Here is an 18062-nt window from a genome sequence, read left to right as displayed (position 1 = left end):
TCCAACATCATGGTTCAAATTACAGTTAACACAGCGACATTTTCCAAAGACAGATAATCAAAAGAGGAAACTGGCCAACAAAGATGAAAGTGCAGCAAATAAATGAAAAGTGCTAACACTGAAAGTGAAGGTCAAATCTAATATAAAGTTACAGAAGACACAGCCAGCCATGGGAATATGGACACTGCTGTCCGAGAGACTCTAGAAACATGTTAGAGGAAATCTGTGAAAGCCAACTTATCAACATAAGTGAGGAAAGTGGCTATAACCAAAAGGATGAAGATGTCCCAGGGGAAGGGATGCCAGCAAAAGTCCTTCCATTAAAGGAACTCTTGGAGAGATTTCATAAGGTTGAAAGCACACAGGATAAAATGCTGGAGGTTGATCCAACGTTAGAAAGCAGTAGGACACTTTACCAAAGCATCAAAAAGATGCTTGTCCATTTGACAAAATCCAGCATCCGTTCCTGATTAAAACGCTTCAAAGTATAGGGATAGAGGGAACATTCCTGAACTTCATAAAATCTATCTATGAAAGACCCACAGCAAATATCATCCTCAATGGGAAAAAGCTTGCAGCCTTCCCGTTGAGATCAGGAACACGACAAGGATGCCCACTCTCACCACTCTTCTTCAACATAGTATTAGAAGTCCTAGCAACAGCAATCAGACAACAAAGAGAAATAAAAGGTATCCAAATTGGCAATGAAGAAGTCAAACTCTCTCTCTTCGCAGATGACATGATTCTTTATATAGAAAACCCCAAAGACTCTACCCCCAAACTACTAGAACTCATACAGCAATTCAGTAACGTGGCAGGATACAAAGTCAATGTACAGAAATCAGTGGCTTTCTTATACACTAACAATGAAAATACAGAAAGGGAAATTTACTACAGCACCAAGAACCATAAGCTACCTGGGAATAAACCTAACCAAAGAGGTAAAGGATCTGTACTCGAGGAACTACAGAACACTCATGAAAGAAATTGAAGAAGACACAAAAAGACGGAAGACCATTCCATGCTCTTGGATCGGAAGAATAAACATTGTTAAAGTGTCTACACTGCCTAGAGCAATCTATACTTTTAATGCCATTCCGATCAAAATTCCACCGGTATTTTTCAAAGAGCTGGAGCAAATAATCCTAAAATTTGTATGGAATCAGAAGAGACCCCGAATTGCTAAGGACCTGATGAAAAACAAAAACAAAACTGGCGGCATCACGTTACCTGATTTCAAGCTTTACTACAAAGCTGTGATCACCAAGACAGCATGGTACTGGCATAAAAACAGACACATAGACCAGTGGAACAGAGTAGAGAGCCCAGATATGGACCCTCAACTCTATGGTCAAATAATCTTTGACAAAACAGGAAAAAATATACAGTGGAAAAAAGACAGTCTCTTCAATAAATGGTGCTGGGAAAACTGGACAGCGATATGTAGAAGAATGAAACAGGACCATTCTCTTACACCGTACACAAAGATAAACTCGAAATGGATAAAAGACCTCAACGTGAGACAGGAATCCGTCAGAATCCTAGAGGAGAACATAGGCAGTAACCTCTTCAAAATCAGCCACAGCAACTTCTTTCAAGATATGTCTCCACAGGCAAAGGAAACAAAAGCGAAAATGAGCTTTTGGGACTTATCAAGATCAAAAGCTTCTGCACAGCAAAGGAAACAGTCAACAAAACAAAAAGGCAACCCACGGAATGGAAAAAGATATTTGCAAATAACAGTACAGACAAAAGGTTGATATCCAGGATCTATAAAGAACTCCTCAAACTCAACACACACAAAACAGATAATCATATCAAAAAATGGGCAGAAGATATGAACAGACACTTCTCCAATGAAGACACACAAATGGCTATCAGACGCATGAAAAAATGCTCATCATCACTGGCCATCAGGGAGATCCAAATTAAAACCACATTGAGATATCACCTGACACAAGTTTGAATGGCCAAAATTAGCAAGACAGGAAACAATGTGTGTTGGAGAGGATGTGGAGAAAGGGGAACCCTCTTACACTGTTGGTGGGAATGCAAGTTGGTGCAGCCACTTTGGAGAACAGTGTGGAGATTCCTCAAAAATTAAAAATAGAGCTTCCCTATGACCCTGCAATTGCACTACTGGGTATTTACCCCAAGGATACAGATGTAGTGAAAAAAAGGGCCATCTGTACCCCAATGTTTACAGCAGCAATGGCCACGGTCGCCAAACTGTGGAAAGAACAAGATGCCCTTCAACGGACAAATGGATAAGGAAGATGTGGTCCATATACACGATGGAGTATTATGCCTCCATCAGAGAGGATGAATACCCAACTTTTGTAGCAACATGGACGGGACTGGAAGAGATTATGCTGAGCGAAATAAGTCAAGCAGAGTCAAGTATCATATGGTTTCACTTATTTGTGGAGCATAACAAGGAACATGGAGGACATGGGGAGATGGACAGGAGAAGGGAGTTGAGGGAAATTGGAAGAGGAGATGAACCATGAGAGACTATGGACTCTGAAAAACAACCTGAGGGTTTTGAAGGGGCGGGGGGTGGGAGGTTGGGGAACCAGGTGGTGGGTAATAGGGAGGGCACGTATTGCATGGAGCACTGGGTGTGGTACAAAAACAATGAATACTGTTACGCTGAAAAGAAATTTTTAAAAAATGAAAAAAAAAATAAATCTGAGATGAGAAAAAAAAAAAAAAGATGCTTGTCTGTATTTTAAGCTATCTGACTAGAAGACCAGCACTGGTCAAATTACTTTTGACACATTTTTCACAAAGAAATAGATTATTGGTTTCTGATGTTTTAAATTACAATGTTCTCAATATTAGCTTTACTGTTTTTTTCACTTCCCTATATATTTCCGATCAACAGTAAGAGTCTGTCATTTAACACTGACAAGAATTTTTAGAGGTCATTAAAGAATCATACACTTTCTCATCAGTTATTCGGACACTCTGCACTGTTTTTTCTTGCACATTTTGACAACCCAGGCTACCAGCAAGACTGCCTGCACTTTACACTGCACGGCACCCACACTTGCCAAGATTTTTTCCCCTATAACCTAGGACAGGTTAAAAGTAACTACCACGGGATGCTTTTGGTTTCATCCAAGTAACAAGCCAGACGAATTCATGAACTACAAGGACAATGAAACCGTTAAGTACTGAAGGGGAGAGAAGAGTCAGGCAGGAAGGAAAGGAGATGTAATACAGGGTGTGGTTATTTTCAAAAATATAAAGTACTTCTTTGCATTTAAAAAAACTAGAAGGCAAAAAGTAATGCTACTATCAACATTATTTTGTATTATCTTGGGAAATTGCAATAGTCCTTTTTTAGTGAACGGAATAGTATTTTTATAGTTTTAATTAAGCATGAAGATGTACGTATGGGCGGTTTTAGATTTTTTTTTCTCTTTTTTAAGTATTTTCCATGTTATAGCGCATTCTCTTCACAAGCACTGTTGTTTATGGCCCCTGAAGAGTTGATGAAATCTCTCTTTTAATGTTCACCTAACCATTCCTGTGTTTCATGTTTAAGTGGCTTTCCATTATCTTCACTGACTTAAATGTTATGAACATCTTTAAGTTACTAATACTTGGTTTCAAACTGCTTTCCTAAAAGTATGCACCAGTCTCTGTACTCTGAGGTCTTTTTTGAAAAGTCTACTCATGCTAAATGAACACGAACATCCTGGAGGCTCTTCCCATATTTTACTCTACAACCCTTCCATCCACTTCCTGAAGCTTTAGGAAGTGTGCTCCCAGGCTCTGTACTGCATGTCTGAAATTATCTCATTTAATACTCAGAATCAGAATTTCAAAACCAGCAGTCATTTAGATCTACTTTCATTCATTCATTCATTCATTCATTCAATAAGTAAAGCTGAGTAACCATATAATGCCAGGCACTAGTAAAAGAGTAAATAAGCAAGACAAAACCCTCCCAGGAGCACTCAGCCTGCCTCAAAGATGCTCCAAACCAGGTGCCTGGGTGGCTCAGTTGGTTAGGCCACTGCCTTCGGCTCAGGTCATGATCCCAGGGTCCTGGGATCGAGTCCCACATCGGGCTCTCTGCTCAGCAGGGAGCCTGCTTCTCCCCCTCCCCTCTCTGCCTGCCTCTCTGCCTACTTCTGATCTGTCAAATAAATAAATAAAATCTTTAAAAAAAAAAAAAAATGCTCCAAACCTGGGAATAAAAAAAAAAGTGCCACTCCACTGCTGAACTACTTTGTCAACAAAACTTTCTAATGGCTTCCATTTGCTTCAAATAAAATCCAAAATCCTTTCACATGGCCCACAAGGACTCACTTCAGGTCACTTTCTCTACCTCTCCAATATACTCCTGCCACACTACCCTTACCCACTAGGCCCAAGCCACCACTTTAACATTCTCAATTCTTTCCGCCTGAGGTTTTCCTTCATGCTGCTCAACAAAATGTCTCTCGCTTTCTTATCCTTAGATCTTAACTTAATGTCACCTCCCCAGGGGCTTTCTTGGCCACTCCATCTCAGGTAGGTTCTCCAATATTATTCTAATTCTATCCCACTGCAGTTCATTTCTTTTTTTTTTAATAATTTTTAAAAAGATTTTGAGAGAGAGAGAGAGAAAACACAAGTGGGGGGAGGGGTAGAGGGAGGGGGACAAGCAGACTCCCCACTGAGCAGAGAGCATGACAGAGGATCCATCCCAGTATGCCGAGATTATGACATGAGCCGAAGTCAGACACTTAACCAACTGAGCCAACTGAGCGCCCCTCGGTTCATTTCTTAAATAGTATATGAGTTTGGTTTGTTCACCACCATACCTCCAAAGGCTATCAGAATGTTCGATGGGCAAAATACATGGCAGATAAACTGTGTACATAATAAAGGAAATCATTCTTTAGCGAGAATGAAATCTAACTTCATCAAAAATTCTCCTTTTGATCCTAGTTTTACCTTGTGTAACTATAATTTAAAAAGTGTATTTTTCAGCATTTGTACCAGACTTTAATAAATTCTTAAATCTTTTTTTTTTTTTAAAGATTTTATTTTATTTATATGACAGAGAGAGAGATCACAAGTAGGCAGAGAGGCAGGCAGAGTGAGAGGAGGAAGCAGTCTCCCTGCAGAGCAGAGAGCCCGACGCGGGGCTCGATCCCAGGACCCTGAGATCATGACCTGAGCCGAAGGCAGCGGCTTCATCCACTGAGCCACCCAGGCGCCCCAGACTTTAATAAATTCTAAAACTACTCTTCATTTGTCAACTCTGGCCGACCTATTTTTAGCAACAGCTACAGCAGCTGACTTCAGCAACGTATCCAGAACGGTTTATGGGCATGGAATCCCACATTACACCACCTGGATTTGAATCTGAGCTAAAACACATAGATAACATGAAACAGATTTCACCTGTGTGACTTTGGAGACGTTACCTAACTTCTCTGTACCTCAGTTCCTCATTTGGAAAACCAGGATAGTACTTGTTTGTCAGAATTGATGTACACAAAGAGCTTACCCCAGTTCCTGGCAGAGTAATATTAACTGTCAAAACTACTACCACTGTCTCTCTAGCTACAGAGGAAAACCTCAAAGTGGTAACATATTTCTTTGGATCTTTAAAATCTAGTTTACACAGGTCTCAGCAAATCTAAATTTAAAACCATCGTCCCACAAGTGTGGCTAAGGCACCCCCCTGCACATCTTTACCTAACACCCTGAAACTAGCCCTCATGTCATTTAACCTAACAGTCACTTTACTATTCTAGCTCCACCCCCTGACCCATGTGAGCACGACTAGCTTGTTCACCATGTTATCTCCAACACCTGCAACAACAAACATTCGACAATTAAATGAAGAAATTCCACCGAGCCTCCATTATTCCAGTGGGAGTGGTTTTTTTAAGCTGCCTTTAAAAAAAAAAAAAAAAAATACTGTTTTTGCCTACTCTTCCACAATGACCAATCCATATTCACTGCTGTATCTACTATCCCTACTGGACCTGCCATGGCAGAAGCTTCAAAATATTATAGAAATTTTTGTTCCTAGATTTTGTTTTTGATATGAAAACATGTTGGTTCTTGTACTTTTTCCTAAAAAAATAAATAAACACTAGTATCTTACTGGCTCTGTAACTATTTGTTCTTATCACTATATCCACAGCCTACAAAAACGCTTGGAAGAAAATAAGCAGATTTCCTATATATTGAATGAACAGATAGGTCATTTTCCCAGAGTGAAAACAGATAAAGCTAAATGAAAACCACAGACCTGGACAAGAAGGAGTCTGTGCGATGTAAGCGTTTTTTGTTTTGTGACATGTATTTCCCCAGTTCTCCAGAGTATGGTTACAGTATGTAACTGACGCTTTTCTTTTTTCTATAGGTAAACCATCCTGCGGAAGACGGTCCGGAAGCCTGCCTCGCGTCTCCTTCCGTTGTCCGGGTAGGAGTGACACAACCGTGACACAAGGCCCGGCGGTGGCCCAGAAACCCCGCGATCTCTGCCAGACCTGCCTAGTGACCAGTGACCCCAGGACGGTTCAACGCGCAAAACCGGAAGAGAGTAGTAGGGCACAGAAGCCACTACGGGCTCCAGTGAGAGACTCCGGCACCCCAGCGCCCACCCTGCCGCCCAGCACTCACCACCAGCGAAGCTGTGAACCCCGGCCGGTCCATGGCCCCGCAGACACCTCCACGGCTATCAGTCCAGGCTATCAGTCGAGGCTCAGCAGGTTGCAACCCTATTCACTGGGCGCCGCCATCTTGAGGGCGGACCTGTAGTGCGGACACATCCTAGGCCACGTGAGGTTGAACCACAACAACTACACGTGCAACCGGGGACGCTGGGCCCTAAAGAGCGCGGGCCGGGAGGGGAGGAGCCCACGGAGGGATGAGGTCGAGCCAAGTCTCGCGAGTCTTCTCTGCCACCCATTCCTGCAGCCGCTTTGCGATTCGACGAGACGAAGAACTCTCGCGAGCAAACGAGCCGGGGCGGGATCCTGGAAAGCGGGCGACTGGCTGAAGGCGGCCTGAGGCTAAAGTGTTAAGCCCCAACGAGGCGGGGCTTAGTGAAGGGCGGGGCCGGAGGGGCAGGACGAAGTTAAGGAGTCCAGGCTTGTGGTTTTCAGTTTCCCTCTTGGCTTTAGGTGTGCGAGTTTTGTCTGAATCTCTATAAAACAAACTCAACATCGGAAGATTATTAGATAGGGGCTCCTGGCTGGATCAGCAGGTTAAGCCTCTGCCTTCTACACAGATCAAGATCGGGGGTCCTGGGGCTCCCTCTCTTCTGCAGCTCACCCTGCTTGGACTTTCTCTGTGAAATAAATAAAATACCTTAAAATTTTTTTTTAATTATGAAATAAAGATATAGGAAGAGACTTTAAAAGTTTCCTTACTCCAACTTAAAATTAGCATCCTCTACCTCTTACTGGCAGTTAAACTGTGCTTAATATTATTTACTTTTAAAATTATTTATTTGCTTAACTTGTTCACTGTGGTACTAGTGTGCATATCTAGAAACCCTCTTTATTAAGTACTTAGTAAAAGTCTCTTGGAGTGGACCTGCCTTTATATTTATTAAATAAAGTCCTGTGTTTCCTTTATTCCTATCTAGATGTGTGTGATCCAGAAATGATTAGCAAGCATACCTTTAAGGGTTTCGGGTTCTGAGCTCCACCTACTAGGTTTGGACATAACTTCTCCAGGATTGAGCTTCGACCCTTGTGAAGTGGCGATAATGGTAGTAACTTCTTCATTTGGTACTATTACCGATTCCATGGGGTAGGGCATACACATTCTCAACTTCGTTCCTGGTTCACAGGAAGCACTCTCTAAAGATAATAGTAATGTCACCTTCCTGCTCTAAATTACTCTTTTGCCACACATGGGAGATACTCCAGCTCCTTAACATAGTACACGCTTATAGATGGTGTCTTCTATCACACTTCCCACTGGCTAGGCTACTCACAGACAGACTATACAATTCCAAGCCTCCACATTTTACCCATGTTGTTCCCTCTACTAACAATACCTTTCCTGATGCTGCCTGCAGAACATTGGTCCTCTCCTGTTCACCACATGTTACGATGGATAAGCCATCTCAAAAGATATTGGTTCACTTCCCCCAGGCCAGCAGGAGAACTTCTTACAATATTGTTTGTCTCTTTCAAGGGCTTATATGGCTAAGTCAGGCCCCCCAGGATAATCTCCCTTTTGATTAACTCAATGATTAGGGACTGTAATTACATCTGCAAAATCTTTTTTTGCCATATAATGCAACACAATCATAGAAGTTATGTTTCATCATGCTAACAAGTTCTGCTCACACTCAAGGGAAGTAATTGTACAAAACACATGAATTACAGGGCAGGAATCTTCAGTGCCATCTTAGAATTATGCCAACAATATTCACCCATAAGCCCTTGCCAGCAGGCTCCACAAAGGCCATCACGGTTCTGTCAGTAGGATTGCACTAATGCTTTCCTTAACATCACATTTCTCTACTGTCTGGTGACAAAGTCACCTCTATGGCTTAAGTGTTTGTTACAGTAGCACCTCATCTTCAAGGCTCAAAATCTGTACTGGTTAGCTGTTGTTGGGTAACAAACTACCCCAAAACTTAGAACAACAATAAACTTGTTTTACCTCACACAGTTTCTGTAGTAAAGGAATCCAGGAATGGCTCCGTGGTGTGGCTCAGTCTCAGAGTCCGCCATCGGGTTATCAGCTAGGGCTGTATCTGAAGACTTGACTGGGACTGGAAGATCCGCTCACAAAATGGCTCGCTCCCATGACTGGCAAATTAGCATTATTGGCACACGGCCTCAGTTCTTGCGACACAGACTTCTCCGTAGGGTTGCTTGAATGTCCTGATGATATGGCCCCTAGTTTTCCCGACTGAGTGGTCTCAGGGAAAAATAAAACAGAAACTATTATAGTTTTCGATGAGAGAGACTCAGAAGTCATTCAGTTGTCATTTCTGCAATAGCCCATCTGTTAGACAGGTCATCCCTACTTTTGATGGGATTGGACTAACCAATGCGTATTTACCAGGAGGTGTCACTGGGTGTCACCATGAAAACTGGATACCACATCAGAGATATGCAAGTGAAAGCTGTGATGAGATATGACAAACACCCTAGAGCAGCTACAATAAAAAAGACCCAAAAGGCCAAATGTTATTAGCAAGGATGAAGAGCACCTGGAGCTGGTATGACCACTACAGAAACCGGTGCCCCTCTTATTTTTTTAATGTATGTTTTTAATTAGGCTTTAATTCACTTTATTTTTCTTGTATAAAACTATGTGGTGGCCTTAGCAGGAGCCAGGATCCTCTGCACAGAGACTCTGGCGTGGGTCTTTATAAGATGGTCAGTGAATTCCTGATAGGGAGACTTGGTGAACACAGACTCCAGAGGTCAGGGATGAGATAGCTGTAGGTCTTGGAAAATGACATCAAAGGTGGCCTTGGCAAAGTTGCCCAGAGCTGCAGTGCAGGCCCTGGCCAAGGTGTAGTGTTATTAATCCCAGCCACCGTCAGTAGTTTCTTGACACAATGTCAGTGCCTCTAGGTGGTGGGGATGAGACAAAGCACACAGAGCCATAGCAGAAGGTCACTTCACATGGAACAGTGTTGGCATACCGATCTGTTCCCACAGGAGCCTCTCCACATGAGGACAAAGGAAATATTGGCCGGATGATGACCCCCCCACCCCGGATGGCAGTGACTACCTCCTTTGAGTATGGAGCACCCAGACCAATATGTCCACCATAATTCTGATGGCAACAAATGCCTATGAAAAGTCTGAGATGGCTGGGGGGTCCACTGGCTTGCAATGCATCAGCAACATGACCCAAGACCTGGTGCAGCCCTCAAGGAAAGAGTGGCCACTGTAAGGCCAATCTGAAGTCCTCGGGAGCTCCTTTATCTCCATCCCCATTCGTTTTTATTGTTTTCTTAATATTTTTCTGCCTATAATTGAATTCTCCCCAAATGCTCTTTGTCCTCCACCCCCAACTTTTCCAATACATCTCTTACTTATTTACTCAAGAGAAATGAAAACATGTGTCCAGTATTGTTCACAACAGTTTTATCCCTAAGTGGCAGAAACTGGAAACAACCCAAATGGCCATCAATTAGTGAATGGATAAACATATTGGGGTACATCCCTATCATGGAATATTACTCATTGGAAAAAAGAAATGAATTACTGACACATGCAAAAATATGGATTAATCTCAAAGCATTATGCTAAGTGAAAAAAGCCAGATAAAAACAAGTTCATACTTTGTAATTCCACTTCTATGAAATTCTAGTAAAGACAAAATTGTAGTGACAAAACAGACCAGTGGTTTCCAGGCACTGGGATGAGGGCAAGGAACTGACTAAAAAGGAGGCATAAAATAACACTTTGCTGTGATAGAGATGCTCTGTATCATTATTGTGGTGGCCACGGCTTAGATCTATACATTTGCAAAAATGCACTGAATTGCACAATTTGAATCGATGCACTTTGCTGTATGTGAGTTATACCTCAATAACTGATTAAAATATTATATTTTTCCCACAGGGTGGTGATGACTGAATAATACATTCATGGGAACTACACAGTCCAGTGTCTGGCATGTAGGAAATATTAAATTTATTCAGTATTTTCCTACTGATGCTATAGATTCTGAATGCGATAAATGATTGATAAATTATTGAGGTGCAGAAACAGTAGGTGATACATACTACTATAGCTCCCTCGGAGAAAACAAATGTTATTTCCAGTCACCAATGACCTTGGAAGTTTTAGATAAAACTCTTCCCCTAAAATTAAGGGGAAACTCTTTCCCTCTACAATGTAATGACTGTCCTTAACTACATAAAAAGAAATTATGTTGATGCAATTTTCTGTAACTTGGAAGGTAAAACAATTCATTGGATGCCTTCCAGTATCAAGAATAAATGTCATATTTTCTCCTTTTTCACAAAAGTAAAAGCTGCATCAATGATTACCACTAGATGCTCTAGGGAAACACAGATCTTACAACACGACCTGGGACCTCCTTTTCAAGAAACGCTAGTATTGGGCACCAGGGTGGCTCAGTTGGTTAAGCATCCAACTCTTGATTTTGGCTCAGATTTTGGCGGTGAGGTCGAGCTCTGTGTCAAACCCTGCACTGAACCCCACCCCAGGCTCCATGCTGAGTGTGGATCCTGCTTAAGATTCTCTCTCTCCCTTTCCCTCTGCCCCTCTCCCACTCATATGTGTGTATGCACTCCCTCTGTGTCCAAAAAGAAAGAAAGAAAAGAGAAAATAAAAGAAATGCTAGCAGAAAAATCTCTTACCACTTTTGCCTGTCTTTTAAATGGACTATTTCAGTGTATCAACATTTTTACCACATTGCAGGCATAGAATGTCTTCTAATCTTTAATTTTAGAAGACAAAAGATGGGTGCCTGGGTGGCTAAGTCGGTTAAACATCTGATTCTTGATCTCAGCTCAAGTCTTGATCTCAGAGTCTTAAGTTCAAGCTGCACATTGGGCTCTACACTGGGTGTGGAGACTACCAAAGAAATATAAATAGGTAAGTAAATCAATCAATCAATCAATCAATCAATAAAATTAAGTAGCACTGATTTACATTAAATATTAGAAATTGTATGATAACACTGTCTTCTTCAGTTAAATCTATCACTATAAGCTAACTTTACTTTTAATCAAGTTCTAAAATCTTAGTACTTAGTACTTAGAAAAATTTGCAGTAAGTCAAAAACATACATCAAAAACTGGATTAGGTCTAGCTTAGGGGAAGTAAAGGGACAAAATCTTCAGGACAAAGCTCCAGGCTCTGTCTTTCTATTTCAAATAAATGAAGAAAACAAAGATGGTCCTTTCAATAAATGGTTTTGGGATAGTCAGGTAGTCAGTTAGAATAATATAATGTTGTGGGGTTTTTTTAAAGAATTATTTATTTGTTTATTTGACAGACAGAGATCACAAGTAGGCAGAGAAGCAGGCAGAGAGAGAGGAGGAAGCAGGCTCCCTGCTGAGCAGAGAGCCCAATGTGGGGCTCGATCCCAGGACCCTGGGATCAAGACCTGAGCCGAAGCCACAGGCTTTAACCCACTGAGCCACCCAGGCACCCCAGAATAATATAATGCTTTATCCCTATCTCATACTTAACCACCAAACACTGTTTCAAATGGATTAAAAATTTTATTTGACATAATTAAACTATTAAAATAAAATAAAAAGCTAAACATTTTAATATTCTTTAGTTAAAGAAACAGGTTCTATGCAAGACTTTTTTTAAACTAAAAAAAAATATTTACAGTGTAGATGACAATGAATTTTTACCATTAAATGCCCCCTATAAATCAATAAGAGAAAGACTAATACCAATAGGAAAAAAATGGGCAAAGTTCACAAAGGAAGAAATACAAGTAGTTAATGAACATGTAAAAAATATTTTAAATTCATTAGTAACACCAAAATAAAAATTACAACAACATTAAAGCATATTTTTTGAAAAGATTTTTTAAAGTAATCTTTATACCCAATATGGGGCTCAAACTTATGAACCCAAGATTAAGAATCACATGCTCTACAGAACCAGCCAGGCACCCCAATAAAGTATTTATTTTTTATTTTTTTAGAGAAAGAGAGCATGAGTGGTGGCAGGGGGAGCACAGGGAGAGAGAGAATTTCAAGCAGATTCCCTGCTGAGAGCAGAGCCTGCCATGGGGCTTGATCTCTGGACTCTGAGATCAGGATCTCACCAGAAACCAAGAGTCTGATGCTCACTTGACTGAGCCACCCAGGTGCACCATAAAGTATATTTTTTAATCTTACCAAATAAGCAAAACAAATTTTTGTCTAAAGAGAGAGGGTAGTAATTTTTCTAGTAAGCAATATGGCAAGTTATATCAATACCCTGAAAAATGTTCTTTGTCCTTAATTGTCTCTACTTCTTGCATTATGCTCTAAGGAACTATTTTTTTTTAATCCATAGAAATAGGACTATAGGGATATTCATCTTACTTTTTACCATAGGAAAAGGAGAACTTTTTTATACATCCAAAATGTTCATCATTATGTGACTGAGATAATTTGTAGCAGTGCCCATATGTAGCTATTTAAAACCACGATGTCGAAGAATCTTTAATGATACAGAAAGATGATAAACATAAAAATAATTGCACAAGAGCATATGCATATGCTGGTTTTTCTCTTTATGCCTTAGCAGATCTATTCTCTGCTTTCTCTGCCTTGTTCTCTGTCTTAGGGAGCTGACCCCAAGAAACTGCTCTGGTTTCCAGCTGGGCTTGGCCAATGACAGTCATGGGCAAATCGGAGAATGGCAGAAGAAAGAGACCAGAGTATTTCTTCCTTGCTCCCTATCTTCACCCAATTCTGACCGCTGGTGTGCCCCTTGACATATCTGCTCCTTTAAGACAGTTTCCCTCTGTGGCTCCCTTCTTTCTGTAACATCTTTTCCTTCCCTTCCTTCTTCTGGGCTATGGATGATAATGGCTTTTCATTGCTGTAAGCCCCAGCCGCCTTCATACCTAACTGATTTTCTTAGCACTGCCCACAGCCCTCCTCAAAAATCCCAGTTGAGTGCTCTTTATTTTCTGATAAAACTCTGACGGACAAAAGATAATATATTATCCAATTTTGTAAACATATACATATTAATTGTCTATTGCTACATAACAAACTACCCCACTTGGCAGCGTAAAAGAACAAACATTTACTATCTCAGAGTTTCTTTGGGTCCACTATCTGGATATTGCCTTGCTGCACATAGGCTACTTCAAAGTCTCCCAGGAGACTGCATTAATGCTGCCAGCCATGGCTGCCGTCCTATCTGATGGCTCAAATAGGGAAGGATCCACTTCCAAGGTCACTCACATGGGTGTTGGCAGGATCCATTTCCTTACAGGATGTTGAACTAAAAGACTCCAGTCTTCTCTTTCTATTCCCTTTCTCAGTTCCTTGCCACATTGGCCTTTCCATATGGGAGCTTGCAACATGGCCCCTGGCTTTCATCAGAGGGAGCAAGCAAGAAAGAGTGAAAGAGAACAACCAGGATAGAAGCCACAAATTTGGTAATTTAATCTCTGGGGTGACATGCCATCAAATTTGCAAAGCCACACCCAGGGAGAGGGGATTACACAAGGAAATGGACATAGGCAGTAGGAATCATTGGGGGCAATCTTAAAGGCAAAATAGAATTTGCAAATGCACACCAAAAAAAAAAAATCTGTATTAAGACTGGCTGTCCTTGAGTACATTAATGATGATCTGCTTTCTCTTTACATTACTGGCAATTTCTAATGAATAATTACTACTGCTGTGACTACTATCATCATGGGAATCTTTTGTTGCTAACCTATATCTAGTTGACAGCCACTCACATGACATTGCTTAATTTTTTTACCTTTTTCCATGAACACGTTGATATAAACCTGTCTAGACTTTAAGAAGAGTGAATCAGTTATGTCATAATTGGGTTCTGCTCAGTATTTGACCCAATATGAAGCTTTGTCTAGGTTTCCAAGACATGTATAAAAAAATCAGGATGAAATTTGTTCAGCTAATTTTTACATTCTCTGACAAAGATCTCCACTCTATTGGACATGGAAATTATCTTAAAACTGTGTGCCTTGTGCATTTTCTGCCCATCAGTTTGGCAAGCCTGTCACACTGAAACAGAACACAGAAGTGCCCTTGCTGTAATTGCTCCCCTCTGTTGAAGTGGCAACAAATAATTACAGGTCACCCTTGGGACACAGATGAGGACAGCAAATGATTTTTCTCAGTCACTCACTTTTGCTGTATTCAAGGGCAAATGGAACTGATTTTTTTTTCTTTGCAATATAGGAAATAATGGGAAAATATTAATGGGGTTCATTCCCATTATAGGAAAATTAAAAAAAAATGTTCACCATTAAACCACAGTTCCAACTAAGCACCACAACAACTTCTTTTATTCCTCAAATCAATTCCATCAGCAAGTACTAAATAAGCACCTCTGTGTGTCCATATTGTCCTTTTTCCCCATAGAAATATCTTACCCTACCAACTTCATTTTGTTTTCATGGTTCCATGATCCTTACAATCTGTTAGGTTAAGAAGGCTGCATCTTATTCAATTTCTTATTTATCTTTGATGCAAACCATTACCTAATCCTTTGGAAACACCCCTCCTCTCCTCTCCCTTCTCTCAGCAAAACATCTTCAAAAATTGTATCTGGGCTCATTAGGATGAACCAGTCATAAAATCCTTCTCCTGACTCCACACCTTCCTTTCCAGTTCCCCTGGACAACTCTACATGAGTGAAACAAATTGCAGTCACTTTGTATCAAGCCCTATGAGATGACTGAATGTTTCCTTATTTACTTTCCCACTTAATCCAAACTGTCCCCTGGGACTTAGGCATCATAATTGAGCCTGGACTCCTGGTTTCTTAAAAGAAAACAGCAAAACTCAAAAGGAATTCATTGCCACCTGGGAAAAGAGTCTGGCAGTTTCTTACAAAGGTAAACACAATCTTAACGTAAGATTTGCTCATTGCACTCCTTGGTATTTACTAAATTAGTTGAAAATATGTGTCCACACAAAAATCTGCATATGAATGTTTGCAGCAGTTTTATTCACAAGTGCCAAAACTTAGAAGCAACCAAGATGTCCTTCAGTAGGTGAATGGATAAAGGAACTGTGGTACATCCAGACAATGAAATATTATTCAGCACTAAAAAGAAATGATCTCTCAAGCCATGAGAAGACATGGAAGAAGCATGAATGCCTATTACTAAGTGAACGAAACCAATCTGAAAAGTCTACATACTGTATGATTCCAACCCCATGACATTCTGCAAAAAATGAAACTATGAAGACTATAAAAATGATCAGTGGTTGCCTAGAGGGAGGGAGGAATGAGTAGGTTGAGCACAGAGGATTTTTAGGGCAGTGAAATAAATTAGTATGTTAATGATGTATACATGTTGTAATACATTTGTTCAAACACATGGAATGCACAATGCCAAGAGGGATGTGTCCAGTATCAATGATAGATTTGTGATGATCATGATGTTTCAGTGAAGGTATGTCAATTTGAACAATTAAACCACTCTGGAGGGGATGTTGGATAAGCTGGAGAAGGAGGCAGGGAGTATATGGAAACTCTGTACTTTTTGCTCAATTTTGCTATGAATGTAAAATGGCTCTAAAAAAAAGTCTACTATAATTTTTTTAAAAGATTTTATTTATTTATTTGACAGAGAGAGAAATCACAGGTAGATAGAGAGGGAGATAGAGAAGGAGAAGCAGGCTCCCCGCTGAGCAGAGAGCCCAATGCAGGACTCGATCCCATGATCCTGAGATCCTGACCCAAGCCGAAGGCAGAGGCTTAACCCACTAGCCACCCAGGCACCTCCAAACACTGTATTCTTTTGCTTACAAGAGGTGCCTAGAGGCATCAAATCGATAAGGACATAAAGTAGAATAGTGATTGCCAGGAGCTAGAAGGAGCAGAGAGAGATGGTTAGTTCTGTGTTTAATGGATACATAATTTCAGTGGGGGAAGATGGAAAAGTTCTAGAGGTGGATGGTGCTGATGGTTGCCCAGCAGTGTGAATGTACTTAGTGCCACTGAACTACACAGTTAAAACGGTTAAAACCATAAGCAAGACACTTCCTCATAGGAGGTGGGATACATTTCATAGATTCCATTTCAAAGATGAAAGGCAACTCAGTCTCACCAAAAAAGGTGATGCACAGCAGTGGTTTAAGCAACCGATACCCAAAGTTCTTCCCACCCCACCAATGCCATTTTGCCTCAAGAGTCAGAGTTGCTGAAGGGAAGGCGAGGGGGAAACGGCAATGAGGGGTGCGCTCTCTCACACAACACAGAGCCCCTGATCAGTCACCGATATGGAAAATTTTTAAAGAACGGTATTTATCATTTCAAGTTTCCATTCACCAGTTCCGTCATCTCATGCCTCTCCCGACTCCATTTGCCATTTTATACCTTCTACCTTCCTCACTGCAAGCCTCCCAAAGAACTCTGTGGCACTGTGGTCTTTTTACTTATTACCCTATCCCAAACAAACAGCAGTCCCACATTCAAAAGGGCATAACCTTTTATTGTTCTGAGCTAGCAGCATGTGTCCTAAATGAACACTTTGGGCTTAATAATACAGGCCAAATATTAATCTTTTTGATCTTTCCTAGGTGAACCTGTTTTGAGTTCAAAGACTCGTGAAAAAAATTGAGCTTATACTTTTGTCATTTCTCAGGTGCAATGCTGCTAACCTTGCAAAATGGCCAAAATTCCCCTAAATCATTACAAGAGAACACATTACCTCCTGCAGAGCAATGTGTCAGTCAGGTGCTGCCCCACATCAGTGGTTAATTCTTACTTTTGTTCCTCTTGCAAGTTTTATTTCTCAACAGACATTCTGCATTTTTCTCTTGAGCCTGAGCGATCTGTCCCTGAATTAGTGCTTCAACTTCATAGCCTGCCAGCCACCCTTCTCTGCTAATGAAGCTTTAGCAACATTGGGAGCTTCGAGTGCCTCAGATGAGTTGAGCTCGTCCATACCTTCAGTCTCAGGGCCTTTGCACATGCCTAACCTCCCCACACCTAGATTTCTCCTTCTTACATGGCCTTCCCTGAGGGCTCAGGTAGTATGGTTTCCTTAGAGGTTGTCTTCTCCTTCTCACCACCTAGCTTCCACCAGTTTTCTCCCATACCATCACACTTTTTCCTCAGCACTTGTCACAGCTTGTAATTCTGTATTTGTGTGCCCATTTAACGTTTTTCTCCCACACTAGCCTTATAAGATCCATTAACATGGGGACGATGTCTATCAGGTTCACAACTGTGTACTCAGTGCCAGACATATAGTTGAGCTCAAATATTGGAATGAAGGGGAGATAAAGAGGAAGGGAGGAAGGGAATGAAGGAAATTGTCTGACACAAGTGTATCTTTGGTTCTCTAACAAAGCAGACATACATTAAGAAGGGTATGGGTGGCTCAGTCAGTAAAGCATCTGCCTTTGGCTCAGGTCA

At 41.0% G+C, this 18062-nt stretch overlaps 1 protein-coding gene and 1 non-coding gene across 6 annotated transcripts in view; both read right to left on the bottom strand.

Annotated features, from left to right (window-relative positions):
- SLC25A26 (solute carrier family 25 member 26) overlaps positions 1-6888 on the bottom strand; it is a 129284-nt gene extending 122396 nt beyond the window's left edge. For 2 of the 5 annotated variants that reach the window (XM_045990033.1, XM_045990035.1), the window contains exon 1: positions 6640-6887. In XM_045990033.1, coding sequence (XP_045845989.1) covers positions 6640-6672 — 33 coding nt within the window. In that variant the 5' untranslated portion in view covers positions 6673-6887. Of the gene's footprint in view, positions 1-6265; positions 6455-6639 lie in introns of those variants that run through there. The other 3 variants (XM_045990037.1, XM_045990034.1, XM_045990036.1) reach the window with 3 other exon arrangements.
- A 2965-nt stretch (positions 6889-9853) lies between these two features.
- LOC123933299 lies at positions 9854-9941 on the bottom strand. Its single transcript, XR_006816547.1, has one exon. It is a non-coding gene; the product is annotated as a small nucleolar RNA SNORA64/SNORA10 family (small nucleolar RNA).
- Positions 9942-18062: the final 8121 nt, after the last annotated feature.

Source organism: Meles meles, chromosome 20 (assembly GCF_922984935.1).
Source record: "Meles meles chromosome 20, mMelMel3.1 paternal haplotype, whole genome shotgun sequence".
Classification (NCBI taxonomy): Eukaryota; Metazoa; Chordata; class Mammalia; order Carnivora; family Mustelidae; genus Meles; species Meles meles.
The sequence above is the reverse complement of the archived record's forward strand: the minus strand, read 5'-3'. Positions and strand labels throughout refer to the sequence as shown.